General features: G+C 43.7%; 1 protein-coding gene across 1 annotated transcript in view; it reads left to right on the top strand.

The window, feature by feature from the left end:
* The window catches only part of NSF (N-ethylmaleimide sensitive factor, vesicle fusing ATPase), an 84734-nt gene that overhangs the window by 57503 nt on the left and 7489 nt on the right, over positions 1 to 19742 (top strand). The window contains exons 13-18 of the mRNA XM_068418540.1: positions 4328 to 4423; positions 5006 to 5162; positions 6285 to 6418; positions 7647 to 7713; positions 7900 to 7979; positions 18925 to 19059. Of these exons, the coding sequence (XP_068274641.1) occupies positions 4328 to 4423; positions 5006 to 5162; positions 6285 to 6418; positions 7647 to 7713; positions 7900 to 7979; positions 18925 to 19059 (669 nt within the window). The remainder of the gene's footprint in view (positions 1 to 4327; positions 4424 to 5005; positions 5163 to 6284; positions 6419 to 7646; positions 7714 to 7899; positions 7980 to 18924; positions 19060 to 19742) is intronic.

Below are 19742 nucleotides of genomic sequence, written 5' to 3'. Positions count from 1 at the left end.
TAAGCTGTAGAAGGAATCTTCTGCTCCAAGATGTTGCTGATGCTAAAATCTTGGTCGAATTCAGAAGGGGCTTTTATAATATCTTCCATTTCAAATAAGGAACTCACTTGATCATCTCAGTGTGCATAGAGACTTGTAATGTTCTCAGCTCCCTCCGTTCTAGAGGAACATTGCCTTGCTTTCCCAGTGGTTGCTGATTGTGGGAGGTTAGTGTATCTTTAACTAACAAGGAGTTAAGGGCCGTGAAATGTCAGGTTATATTAATCCAGATGCAAAACACAGTATTCGATGGTGTTGAAATATGAGATGATTAGTTCGTGAAGAAGGAGGCTGAAAGACGCAGCCCCTTTGCTCTGGTGGCCAAGAATTGGGGTGAATGACTGCAGAGAAAAGCCTTTGACATCAGTTCCACAGCACTGGTGTATTTTTAAGTAAAAAGTCTGTTCAGCCTCGAATATAAGGAAAGCAAATCATGCTTTTGTTTAAGCAAGAGATGTCATTTGGTTGCTTAGACGTTGGTATCTCTTGGGAGCACCCTTTCTAAAGGAAAAATGGCTCTTTCTGCTAATTTGTCTTGTATAGCCGGAATACTTGAAAAATTATTGATTGTTTCCTGAGGCAAAAAACCACAAACATGAACAGTTTCAAATTTTCTTGTGTTCTGTCTCAAAAAAAAAAAAAAAAAAAAAAATCAGCACCTCTGGAAGTGTTTTCATCCCTTTGCAAGCAAAACATTTTCCTTAAATAATTAATTTCCTTATAGTTGATGTGTTTTCAATGCTTGAATTTTGGGTGAGTTTAGGGACCATGAGTGTTTTGGTATATTCCCTGTTGTGCCAAAATGTCACAGCAGGAGAAGAGAAAATAGCAATGCATAAATGTAAAAGAGCAGTGCCCTCCTTTAGGTTGGTATGTGATTGACATCTTAATAATACATGTGTGTCTTCCAAATGTGAAGCAGCCACGCTTTGTTTTCCTTTTCAAACACTTTGACGTAGTATTTTTGGATAATCTTATTATTTATTCTGAAGATGTCTTCAGCCAAATGATGCACTAAGGTATTTAATTCTCTCCTACGAGTACTGCAAAGTTTAAAATATACATCATAGGCCTGACCTAGTTTTCAGAAGCACCTACGAGAAGCTAAAGCACAAATTAAAAATCAAGGGGCATTATTCTTCTGAATCATTTAAACTCTGCTGATAATCTCTCAATGTGTGTGTGTTAAAAATGAAAATGTGTAACTCATTATAAGGCTAGGAAAGAAAGAAACCCCCTTGGTTTTAAGTGTACAGACAACTTCAGGAATATATTAATAGTGTTTCAAGTACCTTCACTTCTCTCTGCAGAGTAGAAGAGTGATCAACCTGTACTAAAGATGCACTAGTTTGATATCTTTAGCATCCTGTATTGCTGCTTGGTGGGAGTTTTTGTGAGAAGGGACTTGACGGATTTAAACTGAAAGAGATTAGATATTAGGAAGAAATTCTTTGCTGTGAGGGTGGTGAGACCAGGTTGCCCAGAGAAGCTGTGGCTGCCCCCTCCCTGGCAGTGTTCAAGGCCAGGTTGGATGGGGCTTGGAGCAACCTGGTCTGGTGGAAGGTGTCCCTGCCCATGGCAGGGGGTTGGAACGAGATGGTCTTTAAGGTCCCTTCCAACCCAAACCAGTCTGTGATTGTATGTTTCTGTGATATATTATTTCAGCCATCCTCTGGTTATAGTTTGTTTGGCACGGTGCTATTGGCCAGTCTGCATTCCTGAGGTTGCTGTTTAGAGGCTGCATTTGCTACTCTACAAGCGTAATGTCATTGTGTTTATTATGATTTTTTTATCTTCCTGTGCTCAGGTGCACTACTCCTTGTTCTTGTAGGTCATCCTAGTTAGAAGAGAATGTCTCTGACACACCTCTTTGAGGGTCGAAGTTATTTGACTCGTCCATCACCTTAGTCTTAAGCAAAGGTGATAGAGATTGCTGTGCCTTCCAAGAAACTCCTTGAAATCCCAGATTTTTACCCCTTGAGCTATCAGATCACGTAGGGTCGTTATACTCTCGGGTAGAAGCAGGTGGTGTTCTAAGACTTGGGTAACTTTGAAAGAAAATTATACTCGTTTTGGAATCTAGAGAAATTTGTTGTGGGATAATTGAGAAATTCAGAAATTATCAAAAGCCTTTCAAGGCTGCACTTTGGTGGAAAAGAATGAAGAACTTTTGCCTCATCTCTATGCTACTTAAAAATAGGTTTCTGCCTTACCACTTAACAGTCAGAGGAATTGCTTTTTACAGATCAACTTCTGCCCCCTCTTGTGACTAATCCTTTTTCTGATATCTCTAACTCCACTCGGGATCCTCAGCAGACTGCACCCGTAGGATTAGTATGTAATAGCCAGTGTTTGAATGCCGTTGAGTGGAAAAGTTGTTTCAAATCCATTTAATTCCTGATTGCTGCCCAAGGCAATCGATACACTTACACATCTACAAATAATCCTAGTAAATGGAGCCGCTCCGTGCTGCAGAGCTGCAGCCATACTCAGTAACACATCTACAGCTGTCTGTAAAGTCCACAGCCATCTGAATAAAGTCCTCAGCTTTAAAGGCTCCTCTAAAGTTGTTTTCAAGAATTAAAAACCTCTTCTGGCTCTGGTGTGAGCAGCTTTGGGCCACCTCCTAGTGGTACCTCCAGTTGTGATTGGGAAATGATTTACAAGAGAAGATTCATAGAATCCCAGACTGGTTTGGGTTGGAAGGGACCTTAAAGACCATCTAGTTCCAACCCCCCTGCCACGGGCAGGGACACCTTCCACCACACCAGGTCGCTCCAAGCCCCATCCAACCTGGCCTTGAACACTGCCAGGGAGGGGCAGCCACAGCTCCTCTGGGCAACCTGGGCCAGTGTCTCACCACCCTCACAGCAAAGAATTTCTTCCTAATATCTCATCTCAATCTCCCCTCTTTCAGTTTAAAACCGTTCCCCCTTGTCCTGTCACTCCATGCCCTTGTCAAAAGCCCCTCTCCAGCTTTCCTGTAGCCCCTTCAGGTACTGGAAGGTGCTAGAAGGTCTCCCTGGAGCCTTCTCTTCTCCAGGCTGAACAGCCCCAACTCTCTCAGCCTGTCTCCAGAGCAGAGGTGCTCCAGCCCTCTGAGCATCTCCGTGGCCTCCTCTGGACTCGCTCCAACAGCTCCGTGTCCTTCTGTTGGGGACCCCAGAGCTGGACGCAGCACTGCAGGGGGGGTCTCAGGAGAGCGGAGCAGAGGGGCAGAATCCCCTCCCTCGCCCTGCTGGCCACGCTGCTGGGGATGCAGCCCAGGATAGGGTTGGCTTTCTGGGCTGCCAGTGCACATGGCTGGCTCACGTTGAGCTTCCAACAAGATTGCAGTAGTGCTGTCTCTACTGTCATTAGCTTTTAAATGTTTCTGGACGGTTTGGGGTTGGCAGGAGGGAAAAAGGTGATGCTTTTCATTTAGAAAGGAGTGCAACGTGAGCTGAGCTAACAGCAACGTATTTATTCCAAGCAATACCAATAGCGCTACCTTGGGAAGATCCATGGCTTTGGCTGGACTGAAGCAAATAGAGACAAAGCAGGAGGAAATCTAATATTTACCAATCCCATTAAAGACTTTCTTGTACGGAGAGGAAAGTGCATGGTTTGAATAGAAAAGTAAAACCTCCTGAAACAGAGGTGTGTGAATAATTCTTATTTTTGGCATAGTTGCTGAAGATGGTGTGGGTAGATTCAGAGCTGGGTTAAACCAAATTTTAATTTGTCTTTCTGAAAAAAGTGACACAATGAAGGAGGCTTCACCCTCTCCCCATCCAGCACCCAGAGACCATAACAAAGAATTTTTTCCTACAGCCTCTAAGTGGAAAGAGTAGTTCCCTACTCTAAAGGGAACCTACATAACTCCACTAACTTTCAGAAATTTAAACTTAGGTGAGATCAGTCCCACACTGGGCACCAGTTGGAGCCTCACTGACACTTGTGTTATGTAGTCAAGGTACACAGCAGCAGCAAGGATGGTGCAGAGCTTCCATCCTGTTCTTAGCTGAAGTGGCTTCTCTGAAATGTGGGGTCATGGCCATACTCTTCACTTCAGCTTTCCACCCAGTGAAGTGGAACAACTGCTACTTAATGACTTCGTGGGGCTGGCATATGGATGTGCCTCTGTGAAGATGATGATTGCTCTACTGGTATCCAGCAGATGCCCAACAAATGTCCTGTTAAGAAGCATTTTTCTTGTTAAAGCAGACCAACTACAGGGTGGATGGAAGTTGATGAGGGGTCGTGTGTGGTACTGCTGTACTTCAGTGTCTTTTATTGCCTTTATTAGGCCAGCACCAAAGTGGAAGTGGACATGGAGAAGGCAGAGAGCTTGCGTGTGACAAGAGGAGACTTCTTTGCGTCTTTGGAGAATGATATCAAACCAGTAAGTAAGGCACTTAATGAGGTAGCAACGTCCTTCTGGGATCAGACATGCAGTGGTGCACCATGGGCTGACATACTGTGTCCTGTGGGAATGAAAGTAGGGACCCTCCTTCTGCCTGCAGTGCTAAGGCTCTGGTTTGTACCTTCAGTTGCATGCAGGAATCAAAAAACAAATAAAGAGAGCAACCTGGAATTTCTTTTCCTTGTTGTATTTACACTCTCCCTTTTAGGCTACTTCAGTTAATGGATGCCAGCTTTAATATGGACTGTGGTAGGAGGTTTAAGCTTCGTTTTTGAGAACTGTCTTTAAATGGCGCGGATTCAGAATGCATTGGCAACTTGCACTGATTAGAATTTGTTTTTAGGGTATATTAAAAGATGTTTCTACATGTGCATGGTCTCCAACAGTGTTCAGTCCTTTGAACTGAAATGTTGTGTGTCACTGATGGGTCTTCCAGTACTGACTGTCTCACTTAAGCATCTTCCAGAATCTTGGTCACTTTGGAGATGTTTAATTGTTTCATGTTTTTCTGATGTGATGCAAAATGTCTTGGTAAAATAAATGTTCCCTCTCTTAATAAAGGCATTTGGAACCAACCAGGAAGACTATGCAAGCTACATCATGAATGGTATCATTAAGTGGGGTGATCCAGTAACAAGGGTATTGGATGATGGGGAGCTGCTTGTTCAACAAACTAAGAACAGTGACCGCACGCCTTTGGTTAGCGTTCTTCTAGAAGGTAAATTTAAAAAAAAAATACTAAACAAACCCAAGCGACTTCTGTAAACTATTCCTATCAGTTGCCCAAGTGGTCATCTGTTATATCCTGCAACTGTACGTAAAAGAAACACATGGAAGGAAAAATAGAATTGATCTCTTTTAGTTTGCTTGTGTGAAACTGCTTTAGATATTAAAACTGGCTTCTCAGCCTAAGAGAAATCTTGTTGGAACAACGGAGAAGTGAATGTACCCAGTTAAAATGTGGATGTTTTACAGTGCGAACAGCTCTAGCTGAGTTAGTTGTCTAGATTCTCTTTGAAATCACTGGAGAGCTCATTAGTGTAATTAGCTGAGTTCAAACAACAGTTCATCTGGCTGCATTGAGGTATCTACTGTTAGACAGAGGTGGATTGCCCACTATCTAGACTGTTACTGACTATGAAGAGTCTAGGAAACTACTTCCAATATCTATGTTACAGATACTGGAGTAGAATTTGTAATTTAGGGCTTCCCTCTTTTCCTGAAGTCAAAAAACTGTGGAGTACCAGTATTTCTTAGCGGTCTGTAGCTTTGAAATTAACCTTGAACAGATCCCCTGAAGAACTCTGTGTGCTTGCGGCCAACATATCACTTGTATGCAATACCTGCTTGTACTCTAAAGTGATTTATATTGGGCGTGTAGATTAAGATGTGTCTTCAGTCTCTGAATTATTCCGGTGTGAGTTCAGGCAAGTAACAAATTGTCAGTATCTACCTGGCATTCATGCTGTTGACTTGTTTGCCACAAACATATTCATATTTAGGAGGAGCATAAACATAGTTCAAGAATGTTCTCTGAAATACAAACACGTGCTAATTTTGGTGCAGGGGCCAGTCCTATAAAATGTGTAACGGCCTCTTTTGTGTTGGTTTCATGGCAAATCTGTCTGCACGTGCTCAAGTAGTTGCATTAATTTCCTTCATCTGGAGGGTTGGATTGCACTAGGAGTCAGTGTGTTCCTTCTGCAAGGAGAAGAAAAGGTCTTTTCAAAATGCAGATACCTTTGAATGAGATTATAAACATGCTTAAAATATCATCCATGCTGAGCCTTACCGGAGCTGTTTCCTCCCTTGTTTTTTCATTGTTTGTCCTTTGTTTCAGGTCCCCCCCACAGTGGGAAGACTGCTTTAGCAGCAAAAATAGCAGAAGAATCCAACTTTCCCTTTATCAAGATCTGTTCTCCTGATAAGATGATTGGATTTTCTGAAACGGCCAAGTGCCAAGCTATGAAGAAGGTACTTACGTGTCCTACTCTTTTGCTTGATTACAATCCAATTCTGTGTTCTCTAGTGGATGGAAAAGTGAATTACCCTTGTGATTGATTGTGTTTTCTGCTCTCTGTAGGTCCTAAATTCCTGTGCAGGTATTTATTTATAAAGTTGAATGAATGTTTTTGTGGCACTGACACTAAGTGACTCAGGGAAAATTTCAAGGCTCTGTCCCAATTAGGTCTGATATGTAATCATGACTAACAGCGGAACAAAGCACCTGATCTGAGATGAGCAAGTCTGGAGCGCTCTCGGCGAAGGTGAACGCAGGAAGGGCTTAGGGTTGCACTCGGAAAGAACAGATCCTGCCCGAATAAGAATAGGAACAGTTCTGAGGTGGTAATGTTTAGTTGAACAAGAGTTTTAACAACTTGGGGAGCAGGGGGAATGCAAACAAGTTGAACAACTTACATCATTTCAAGTAGCCAGGTGGAAGGAAGGAGATTTCATTTACTGAAGCAAACCAGTGCTTATTCTTCTACCTGAATGATACTGAATGAAGCATCTGAGTGAAATGTTACTCCAAGACCAGTTTGTTGGAGGATTGCATAGTTTGCAGTGTGCTCATAGCTGGAAGCCCAGTTTGTAATTTAGATTCAGACAGGAACCCTTTGGACTTCACCTGAATCAGCGTATGCTGGAGGTAGGTCTGCAGTACCACAGATGTCCTTAGTGCTACTTATTGTTGACATCCAAAGCTTTGTAGGACACTGGTTTGCTGCTCTGTGAAGGGTGATTCGTAGGCTCAATCCGTACGTGAGCAGGTCTGTCCCCCCTGCAGTATGCTGTTACGAAAAATAACCAATATCCAGCCTGGGTGAAAAAGCTTCATAATTGCATTACAATTGTGGGGGATTTGTGTGTGTATCGTTATATTATCAGTATTGCCCCAACTCCAAAAAAAACAGAGGAATGATGCTCTATTTTGTCCATTGCTTACAGTTAAACGCAGGGCAGCTGGCTTTTTTGTGAAGTGTATGGGGTAAATGAACAAAACTGAGCTCTGAATTTGTTGAGATGGCAGTGGTTTGTTAAATGCAGGTAGAGTCTAGTCTCTTGGTACTTCTCTTTTTCACTCTCTGTTTATTCCTCTAAATACTGCTGTGTTTAGCTAAAAACACGTCAGCAGGTCCTATCATGACTATTGTAGTTTTGCTGCTGAGATTTAACAATGAGTCATTTTGCTGTTTTTCAGATCTTCGATGATGCGTACAAGTCCCAACTCAGCTGTGTTGTCGTGGATGACATTGAGAGACTTCTAGGTGAGTTAGGACGATGAGAGAGAGCTGTGGTGTCTGCTCTGCAGAAATATTTGCAATATTGAAATAATGCAAACTGGAAATGATCTGGAACCATTCACTTCTGCAGCCTTGAACTGGTTTTGATACAGTGAAGTGGCTTAAATGTGCATCTGCTTAGTGGGCATTAAAATGCATTTTTCATTTCAGATTACGTCCCAATTGGACCACGGTTCTCTAATCTGGTGTTGCAAGCCCTTCTTGTACTGCTAAAGAAGGCCCCCCCTCAGGTAAGAAAGTAATCAAGGGGCGAGATGCCCTGTTCCTAGAATAATTTTGACAGTGGAGAGCTTTGTGTCTTGCTGATAGCTGCTTGTGCTGCCAGTGGTATTAGTGCTATTGTCTCTGATTCAGGCAAGTTAATCCTAGCCTGCTGCTGTTCATTCATTGAGACATTTCTAGGATAACCACAAAGGATTCAACTTTAATTATCTAATTACTTAAGGCTGAATCTTCTGCAGTTGGCCCTAGAAATACTGACTAAGGAAACAAGTTCAACCTTCACAATGTAAAACTTAAACATGCAAGCTCTGCTTTCTGATTAACTAAGGAACTGTTTAGTCCAAATCAATCCCTGGCTCAACCACGTTCTCCCTCCTTATTTAGAAATCAATTTCTAAGTAACGTATGATTGTGAATGTCAGGGGTTTTTAATTTGTTCTTAACTTGAAATTATCAGGTGTTAATTACAATGGGTGAGGGAAGCTTAAGATCTTACATCTCCTGCTGATCCTGTCTATTTGCACTTTCTGGCTTGATGAGATTTAAGAACATCACAAGTGATAACGTTTCTGAAGCTTGCACTGAATGTGGCAAACAGGCAGGGACTCTTTTTTTGTTTGCCATTTTTACTGTCGTTCACTGGAATTCTGCTGTGTGTTGTGAAAGTATCTTCATGAATAAATAACATGCTAACAGGAAAACCTTGAAAGCTGGTGTCAGGAAAAAGCAGAGAGGCACAGCTGGGATGAACTCTATTTTTTTGTCATTTTTAATATCCTGGAAACAGTAACGTATGCGTGAGTATTGTTTTCATTAGAGAGTTTGGTGAAAAGACCTTTCAAATATAGAACTTTGAGCTAAATTTTTTTATTTTATGTATTATATGTAGTGCCAGAGGCCCTAAAGTTCCCCTTGTGACTGTCAACCTGGCAGAACCATGATTTTTCCCAGTGAGCTTTCCATGCCACGTGAAGTCTGTAACATAAAACTTGGGCTCTTATCCCATACGTTGGAACAGAAAGGCTGCCTGTATGCAACAGCACAACCATTTCTGATCCTCATCTTCTCATGTAATCGTTGACCTGTTGCTGGGTATTTCCAGAGTAGCAGGCAGTGGTTGTTCCTATAAATCAATAGGGTAAAACAGGACTTGATTTTGCTCAAAGGAACTTGAAATATTAAATTGTCCATTTTATCTTTCATCCTCTGAATGTATTTTGCTGCTTAGATGCACTTTTGTTGGCACCCGAGTCTCTCTAAAAGCAGGATGCAGGGCTTGAAGTTCTCAGATATTTGCCAAGTTTATGCATGTTGCTCCAGATTTGTACTTTGCAATGTTTGAAATGCCCTTGAGGCTGGAAGACTTTGGCTTGACAGCCAATATTATGGTGACTTAAGCCATAAATTGTTGGAGGGGTAGAGAGAGAGTTTTCTGAGGAAATGTCACTGTTTGATTGATGGTGTGTTGTGGTGTTTTTTTTTTTTTTTCTTTTTTACTAAGTGTCCACTGCTGACTGCTGTGGAAATTAGGACATTGGGTTAGACGAACCCTTTGGGCCGACCTAATTTGGCAGTTCTGATGATAGGCTTCTTCCTAGTGTGTTTTGTTTCTTGCGAGATCCCTGTGATAGTCATGGCATGTGGGGATTTTTTTCATTAAAAAAACCCCAAACAGTGTGTAAGAGGTAGAGTCGTGCAGGAAAAGGCCTTTTCTGCTGTGAAGAAGATTGAATTCGGGCATCGAGACTCTTGGGATTTTTAAACTCAAGTGAGAAACCCACGAGGGAGATAATACTACTGGTTAATCAACGCCCTTCCAAAGTTCCCTCTGAGATGACTAGTTCCCTTGGGGAGCAATTTATTTGGAAGTAATGGCTGGTTTGGGGGGTTTTGTTGTAATTTGAGATGCAGATACATGCTTTAAATGTACGTGAGTAGCATCGGTGGTAAGAACCTGCCCCATGAGGTCAAACCAACGTGAATTTCTGTGGGATGGGGATCATGGTTTCAGTTCGTTCCTTGTAAAAATGGAGTGTCCTGGGACATGCCAGGCAGGCCCCTGAGCTGAGAGAAATTGTTAGCAAGATGCTGGGGAGGCGATACCTGTTCTCCATGGCTATCAGGTAGGCTCTTTACCATTTCACTAGCCAGAGGGGCCCAAAATTGAGTGTTGATTTGAAAAGCTTAGAAATGGGAATGACGAAGCAGTTGAAACTGCAAGCGAGGAGTGAGTGGGAGGTGGAGGGTGCGTTTGTCAGCGCAGCTCTGCTGCTCCCATCTTTGTGGCCCAGATTATGTATTCACACAGTGTTGTCACATCACTTGCAGAGAGTATACTTAATGCACAAGCAGCTTCCTACAATTACTGTAGGCTATGTGTACAAGAGGAGCATTTCTGGGATGAAATGTTATTAATTATGCATTGAGTTATATGTCTCTGTTGAATTGGTTTATGAAAGCTGCCTCCCAGCCTCCCCTCTTCCTATTGAGGCTATATTATTTTAATGTGGCGTGGGAACGGCAGATACTTGAAGCTTCTGGTTTTCTGGGCTTTCTGGCTTGTTTGTACTTTGCAGAAGTTTTGAGGGTAAACACATTAGACTTGAAAGAAACTAGAAACATTTCTGAGTTTGCTTTAAATTCCTGGTCACAGCTCATGCTTGCTGGTTCCACTCAGCAATGCTTAGTGGTGTCTATTAACTGCTAGTTCAAGAAGACTGAAAAACATTGCATTTTGTTTAGCATCTTTTTTTTAAACCAATTAAAAAGCTTTTCTAAAATGGATTGAAGAGAAGAAAATAAACCATGTTTTCTTGGGTCTTTATTTCAATCAAGTTTCCCTGTGTTGTGCAGGAGGAGAGACTGGGGGGGGGGGATAGAAAGACTGAAAAGGAGTGTCGCAGCAGGGAGCCAAGCGGGAGAAAAGGACTTCTCTGAGAACTAAGTAGCAGCAGCTCCGAAAGCCGAAGCTGCTTCATCTACATGCAGAGTCACACAAGGCATGGAGACACTCACCAGCCCCACAGAGGTTTCACATGTGCTTCCCTGCTGGTTCCTGTGAAAAGCTAACAATTGGCTCAAAGGGTGAAAGACCATCGCAGCATCCCCGCGCTAAGCTGGACGTACAATCTGTGCAGTGTTGTGAAATGTCTGGCTTAGCGAGATCCTCTCGACCACTCTTGTGGATGCCCTTCCACTGCTCCCAGAGGCCCCCAGCCCCCTTCCTCTCTGGGACGCTGGAGGCTTTTGCAGATTTATGAAAGTTGATGGGGGAAAGAGGGGAATACTCTCCTTGTTTGATATAATCCCAGATGCATTCCTGATTCCATGTCACTTGGTGAGAACTGGAAGCCCCTCCAGTCAACAGTGACGTTACGTTTGTACTTGTAAACCTGGGGAACTGTGTTTTCTTCCATTACATGTGAAGAATTGTTGATACCCCAAAACACATGCATAAAAATATAGAAGGCTCCAAAGTTGAGTGAACAGCTGGTGGGTGACTGACAGAGGCACTTCAGTATCCACCAAGGCTGGGTTATAGCCTAGTTCAAGCTCCCCTCAACTCCCCTTGCCTCGGGCTGGTTGGATTTGCTGAAATCCTGTAATTTGAGACTCCACTGACATGTCGAGACTCCGTTTGCTTGTAGCAAAGTCTGTGTAATTCTTTTGCGTTCTGGTTTGTCTTCGGCAGTCAATGCAATAGTGTGGTGCCCATTGGGAAGTGAACACTGTGTTAGAAGAATCAATCTCATAATGCTTGAAAATGTAGTCGTTTAAAAGTACTTCCTCTTTCGATCTTTGAATCCCATCGTTCTCTGCATGATCGTATCCTTTGTTCAGATAAAATCCCTGTAGTAGAGAGGTGAAATCTGGGGTTATCCCACTTCTAAAAGGCAACGGGGCAAGACATGCACCTCTCTACTGGGTATCTCCCCATCGGTATAAGAGGGATTTTGGGCTGCGACCTGGGGCACTTTCTTTGCCTAAAAATGGGCAGGATGAATCCAGACTTAAGTGATGTGCCTGTATCTAATCTGTGTTGATGGAAGAACTCTTCTCCTGGGCAGCTAGTGATAGGACAAGAGGACATGGCCTCAAGCTTTGCCAGGGGAGGTTCAGGTTGGACATTAGGAAGAATTTCTTTTCAGAAGGGGTTATTAGACATTGGAATGGGCTGCCCAGGGAGGTGGTGGAGTCACCATCTCTGGAGGGGTTTAAGAAAAGCCTGGACATGGCACTTAGTGCCCTGGTCTAGTTGACGTGGTGTCAGGTGTCGATGATCCCAGAGGTCTCTTCCAACCTGATTGATTCTGTGATTCTGTAACTAGGAGTAAAACTGCCCTGGTAATGAGTCTGACACCAAATGATCTTAAGCTGTTGAAAAGCCAAGTTCTTCCTTACCTTGGTAGTTACACTCTCATTACACCTGATTTTTGGAAGTTCAGCTTGAATCCTGATCTTTTACGGGCTGAACACATGGCACGTTGCCTTTGCAATGGCTGCTGTAGAAATTAAGGATCAAAAATGTGAAGATGGATCAAAAATCTGAAAATGGGGGCATTTTAGCAGTACAGCTCAGAATAGCAAGAAGAAATCCAGTGATACCCTGTGGTCTGTTGTCACCGCAGAGCAGTTGGATGAGGGCAGCTTTTTCAATGTGGCTTGATGGCTTTTCATGCTTTTGTGGTAATGCCTGAGGCAAAACATTTCTGACTTGTAGGTTTTCCACTTGTTTGCTGAGCAAGTTGCCTGAAACTTTGAAAAAGTACAAGGGCCTCCTGACATTTCATTTTCTTTTAGTAATTGATACAGCAGAGATTATGCTTGTTTTACGGTAACTGGTTTTCCAGAGGGTCAAGTTTAAAGGTAGCAAGTTGAAGTGCGTAGCTGCTGAGGAAAGCAGGGGAAAACATCAGTGTGTTTTGGGTGGAGCTGTTAAAAAATTTAAAGCACTCTTTTGCAGAGTAGCCATCTGTTCTGAGGAGTTTTCAGCCACTCAGTTGTCAGTGGTTCAGGGTCCTGAGCGTGGATCTTAACAGAGAGATCTAAAAAGCGCTGATGGATCTGACCTCTATTAACTTGTCCTGTTGCTTTGGAACCTTCTTAAGCTTTTGCCATTCTTGGTGTCGTGCTTGCTTGAGTCCAGCTGAACTGCATGGTGAAAGCAAACATCCTTTTGTTCAGTTTAAAGCTGATGCTTCATAATTTCATGTAGTGCTGCCTAGTTTTTATTTTGAGAAACAGCAGTTTTCCCCCTCATCTCCTCTACACCATATATGATTTTTAGAGATATCTCTGTTTACCCCAAATAATTTACCAAGAGACTATTAAGGGAAGTTATTCTGTATTTCTGACCTTCCCTGTTGCTTTCTTCTGATTTTTCCAGCTCAGTGATGTTTTTGAAATTATATTTGAAATGGCTGGGATTGCATAGATCATTTAAAGTAAGAGCACCCTGGATTCATGCAGCAGAATAATGACACTTGTTTTACTCTTTTCCTATTCTAAAAATGTCTGAGTGTTTGCATTTTGAGTAAGGTTTAGCATTGAGCTGGTGTTTTCACAGAACTTGCCACAATGACTGATTCCAGTGGCTTCTCTAAATGATAGTAAGTCATTTAGAGTCATTTTTGTGTGTGTAGTAATTCTCCGCTGGCCTGATTTACAGCAAGTTTGGGATTCATCTGACTAAATGTGGCTGTCAGCGGTTTGGTTTTCTACGACTGAACTAGTTGTTTAGAAAATAGTTTGCTGTATGAGTGCAGAGTGTAGGCAGCTTTTCTGGGAGGAGGTACGTGTCATCTGGGCTCCATTAACTAAGAAGGAAATGCAGAGAATGAGATCATAGGTGGGCATCTGAAGTTAGAGGAGGTAAAACTCACCTCACTAATTACATTTCTGTGCTGCTTACGTCCTTTCACAGGATCACAGACTGGTTGGGGTTGGAAGGCACCTCTGGAGATCATCCAGCCCAACCCCTGCCCAAGCAGGGTCACCCAGAGCACGTTGCACAGGGTCGCATCCAGGCGGGGTTTGAATATCTCCAGAGAAGGAGATTCCCCCCCCTCCCTGGGCAGCCTGTGCCAGGGCTCTGGCACCCTCAAAGTCAAGAAGTTTTTCCTCATATTCAGATGGAACTTCCCATGTTTCAGTTTGTGCCCGTTGCCCCTTGTCCTGTCACTGGGCACCACTGAGAAGAGTCTGGCCCCATCCCCTTGACACCCGCCCCTGAGGTATTTGTAAGCATTGATAAGATCCCCCCTCAGTCTGCTCTTCTCCAGCTGAACAGCCCCAGCTCCCTCAGCCTCTCCTCGGAGCAGAGATGCTCCAGCCCTCTGACCATCTCCATACCCCTCCACTGGACTCTCTCCAGTAGTTCCTTGTCTTTCTTGAACTGGGGGGCCCAGAACTGGACACAGTTACTCCAGGTGTGGCCTCACCAGGGCAGTGTAGAGGGGGAGAAGAACCTCCCTCGACCTGCTGGCCACACTCTTCCTCATGCACCCCAGGACACCATTGGCCTTCCTGGCCCCAAGGGCACATTGTTGGCTCATGGTGAATTTGTCCACCAGAATTCCCAGGTCCTTGTCCGCAGAGCTGCTTTCCAGCAGGTCACCTCCAGCCTGTGCTGGTGCGTGGGGTTATTCCTCCCGAGGTGCAGGACCCTGCACTTGCCTTTGTTGAACTTCATGAGGTCCCTCTCTGCCCAGCTCTCCAGCCTGTCCAGGTCTCGCTGAATGGCAGCACGGCCTGCTGGGGTATCAGCACAGCCTTCTGCTTATCAGTCTCACTTTCCTGGTGAGACCTTTTAGTCTCTGATGAAACCCCAAGCTAGACTCCATTTTTATTATAGTCAAGCATGGACTTCATCAATGTAGAAGTTGCTCAGGTAGCATCCTTCAAGCAGTTCGTCTGCAAGTTGTTGTTCCCTTGATTGATGCCTTATCTGCTGTGCCAGGTACTGTACACATGCTGTTAGCTGTATTTTGGGAACAGATACTGCCTTGCTGGCTGCAGTTGAGTGGTTTTTTCCCCCTAAAATACTCATAGTTCATGGGGAAACTGTTATTAACAGTCCCTTACCCGAGCTGTTCTGGATTTTGAGTGTTACATACAGTAATAAACAATTTTTTTAAAAATAATTGCTATAGCTTATAAAGCAGATGAGTCTCGGTGGTACAGCAGTGCATGCAAGAGGGGCTTGGTGCGTGTTTTGGAGGTCTCAGTTCTGTTCAAGCGTTCGTCTTTGGCTTCCTTTGTACCCTGCTACCTTACCTGTAGAGCGAGAAAACTATTTGATGGTGCCTAACAACATGGATGTGACTTGTTACACTTTTGTGAATAAGTCAGCAGAAATTCTCCTTCCAGGGCTTATACTTTTTACTGAGTTACAGCATATGTAACGTCAGATATATCAGCGTTATTTGTGAATTGAACAAAAACTCACTGAGGACAGTGTGTTGAGGAAATGCAGAAGAACCACGAAAGCAAAGTAAAGCAGAATTGAGGTGAAATTTCCTCCATGAGATCTGCTGATAATCCCTGTCTTTGGCCTTCTGAAGATTTTAAGCAAGCAGCAGTTCTGCTGTCACATGAGCTCTTATCCCAAGTGTATCTTGGCGAGTTGAAGGCACCTTTTAACCTTGTCCTTGGGTGGTAACTTCAGAGCAAATGTCAGAGGTGTTTGTACCACACTTTTGTGGTTCACGAGCAGGTGATGGTTCAAGTGTTCCTGGGGGACTCTTGAACTCATCTCCTGAGGGCCACGAAGATGCTCAGAGGGCTGGAGCCCCTCTGCTACGGAGACAGGCTGAGAGAGCTGGGGCTGTTCAGCCTGGAGAAGAGAAGGCTCCGGGGAGACCTTCTAGCACTGTCCAGTGCCTGAAGGGGCTACAGGAAAGCTGGAGAGGGGCTTTTTACAAGGGCCTGGAGTGATAGGACAAGGGGGAACGGTTTTAAACTGAAAGAGGGGAGATTTAGATTGGATATTAGGAAGCAATTCTTTGCTGTGAGGGTGGTGAGACCCTGGCCCAGGCTGCCCAGAGAAGCTGTGGCTGCCCCCTCCCTGGCAGTGTTCAAGGCCAGGTTGGATGGGGCTTGGAGCAACCTGGTCTGGTGGAAGGTGTCCCTGCCCGTGGCAGGAGGGTTGGAACTGGATGGTCTTTAAGGTCCCTTCCAACCCAAACCATCCTATGATGATTCTGTGACTCATTTCACACAGCTTCCAAGCCTGTGTTTAAACTGTTTTACCAGCCTCTTCCAAAGATGAAAACCACTGAAATTTTGTCTTCATGTAGGTAAAAAGCTTTTCGGTTGCTGAGCATCATTTATTCTTGTTAATCTATTAAGTGCTTTAGCTGAAAATGAGCACCTGATGGGGCTTTCTGAATTCCTCAACTTATGCTCCTTGTAGGAGTGAGCATCAAATGCCATTCATTACTCTCACTGAGTGCACTGGTTTTTTGTCTTTGCATGCAAGATCTTACTGAATTGCTCAGATTTGCCTCAAGCTTGTAAAATGATAAAATATTTTCCTGGCCTTGCTATACAATGACCATGAAAAAGCAAACAAGTAACGTGCAGTTGTGAAGCTGTGGACATGCAGAACATAGTGGAAGCAGCAGCCTACAGAATAATTGTCTTTCTGCTTTCTGCAGACGTTGTATGCCCTTCTCAAGGGTGCCTACAGACATTTTTAGACACTCAGACCTTTTTCTGCTTGCTGTGTGCCACCAGCAGACAAGTTTTGTCTAGTAATAAAGCATTCCCTGCTTCCACCGCAGTTTTAAACCTCATGTTTCTGTCATCAGTTCAGGAATTGGCTGCTCTTCCCAATTAAATTGCCCAGTAGGTTTCTGAGGATCTTCCCCTCTAAAGAAGTGACTGAGCTGGTGAGCGTGGTGCCTCCTGAGATGGAGACAGCGATTAATTCACAGAAGGGTTAGCACAGTGTTTCCCTGACAATGCCTTTGTGTGCAGCTCCTCACCTGGGGCATGCTCTGGTTTCAACCTGCCAGGCATGATTTCCTTGTGCTGTCTTAGGCTAAAGCCAATCTTGAAGCGAGCACTTGAGTTCGTTACCAGTTGTCACGGTTTAAAGCTGGACTGGATATTAAACCGGTGGCAGATGCTCTTTATTAACCCCTCTCCCCCCACCCAGAAGGGGAAGGAAAAGAGAAAAGGGAGAGAGACTGACGGGTTGGAAAGTTAAAACTGTAATGATGAAAAAGAGTATAATAATAATAATAATAATAATGGAAATAATTAAATATATACAAAGATGTACAAAACCAAGATCGAGCCTACTGATGATGGTCACGTCCCCACCGGCACTGCAGGGCAGGCTCCGGGAAGGCCCAGACTGGGCCCAGCAATGGATGGGAACTGGATTCAGGGATGCACGAGTTGGGATTGAGGGTAGGAGAAAATGGACAGAGTCCTCTTGGGACGCCAGCCATAGCAGAAGGGGTGAGACCCTCGTGACCCCCCGCTTTATACTGAGGATGATGTGTACGGGATGCAATACCTCGTTGGTCAATTTTGGGTCACCCGCCCTGTCCGCTCCTCCCTGGAGCTGCGACCCCCCTGCAGCTCTTCACCCGTAATTAGGGAGGAATTTAGCAGTGACCTTGGTCTCTCTGGGAATAAGCACAGCAAGAGCCTTTCTGCATAACATCCCACCGGTGCCTCAGCAATAACTGCAAACTCCGAGCGTTGTCAGCCCTGGAAGCAGACGCTGTCTGCAAAACACGCAGGGAGTTTCAGCAAGTGCCGGTACTGAGAAGAGACTGAGCTGAAAGGAAAAATCACTGAAAGGAAAATTGATCTGGTTTAGGCCAAACCAGGACACCAGTTCTGGTACTTTCTCCTTATCCATCACCCAAAGCAGCAGCGTCACCTGCTCAAACACGAGTCAGTGAATGCAACGGCGTTCAGGGAGAAATAAACAAATGCTGCGAAGATGCATCATCTTCATCAAAGATGTATTAAGTTTTAAATAGATTTTCATCCTTTGTCAAAGGAGTGCAAAGCACTTGTGAAATTAATTCTGGCTGCTCTGTGGGGATAGTTTTTAGGTTTTTGTTTGTTTCTTTTTTTTTTTTTATAATGATGAACAGAGTTTTGTGTCGCGAAGTCGAAACATAGAACTTTACTCTTTGTCTGTGAGCATCAGCTAAACTTCTGTACAGCAGATGAGGAGGATACTTGGCCAGCTCCTTGTGTACTGAATTGGGAAAGAGACTGGTCACAGCTGATAATCCCAAGAGCTTCTTCCATCAGCCAACATTTATCAGTGTCTGAACACTGCATGGTAAAATTCAAATAGCTTTGAACCAACATTTGTAAGATGAACTAGTGAAAGTTGATTTTTTTTTTTTTTTTTTATTGGCAGTTGATGTTTTCCATTCATTGCTCTGTTATTTATAAACCCTTGGAATTGGTGTGTGCACTGTTGGTTTGAGCTCAGAGGCTGCCAGATGTTGCACTCTCTTATACAACCACACTGGCAGTGGGAAGTCTTACGAGCTCATGGCAACCTCCTCTCTTAAAGCGTGAGCTGTAAAACCATTGGAACTGTCTGTACTGTGGCAGAGAATTCCCTGTACCCACAGGATTTCTAAAGACAGGCTATTCCCACCACGAGAAGTCATCTGTAATTCAGCTCTTGGGAGTGGGGGTTTGCTCATGCTTTTAAATTTAATGAGGATTCAGCTATTTATAATGATGACTTTAGAAGGAAAGGTAAGGTAGCAAAGCTGTGAGTGTAGGTGGGTCTCCTGTCTACCATAATTTTTGAACCCTGGTGGTGGCATTACTCTGACTTGGGGAATCTGATCCTAGCCGTGTATGGTTGATGTTGACTGCTTCAATTACTGACGGATTTAATTCTATTAATTTTATTTTAAGTGGTATTTTTACACGTCCGTTTTCTGTTTTTCATTGTGTGGACAGGGTCGCAAGCTTCTAATCATCGGAACCACCAGTCGCAAAGATGTCCTGCAGGAAATGGAAATGCTCAATGCTTTCAGCACCACGATCCATGTGCCCAACATTGCAACGGGCGAACAGCTGATGGAGGCTTTGGAGGTGAGAAAAAGTTCAAGCATGACAAACAAGCTCAAAATTTGCTGGAAATGGATTTTGCAGTAGCTCTGCATTTGGGAACACTGTCCCACTTAACATTATGTCGTAGCATAACACTTCTAAGGCTTCTCTAAATTACTTTTTCATACAATAAATTAAGGCAAAATGACAGAACAGGGAAAAAGTTTGTGGAGTGGATTGAAAGATTCTGAGGGCGTGGAAGTGGGTAATGAATATAATTGGGGCACTTAAACTGAATGTGCCTGGAGGGTGCCAAGCTCTCGTTAATTGGAGCAACATCAAATGAAGGTGTTTTGTGCTGCAGAGGTTATAGGTTCTTTATAATTTCGTGCCCTTAATGGCTTCTTATTCTGTGCCATAGTGGAATTTGTAGTGAATATTGAAGGCTGTTAAAATAAACTTAACAGGTGCATTTTTTGTGAAAACTTGGAAGACTCTCATAATATCTGAAGCCTCAAAGACACAGACACTCTTGCAGCAGTTTTGAAAACTTACTGTGGTTTGTGCCACTGTGTTCCTTCTAGACTCTAATCTGGAGAAAACCTAGAATGGGTTGTAAAGGAGAATCATGAACTGTTCAGTGAGAGGTGTTATGAAAAGAACCATAATGGAATAAAAGAATCTTAAGTGTTGTGCCTTGTCTAGATATACTGCAACAATTTTTC

This window comes from Nyctibius grandis, chromosome 26 (genome assembly GCF_013368605.1).
Source record: "Nyctibius grandis isolate bNycGra1 chromosome 26, bNycGra1.pri, whole genome shotgun sequence".
NCBI classification, from domain to species: Eukaryota; Metazoa; Chordata; class Aves; order Nyctibiiformes; family Nyctibiidae; genus Nyctibius; species Nyctibius grandis.
This window is presented reverse-complemented; position numbering and strand designations above follow the sequence as displayed.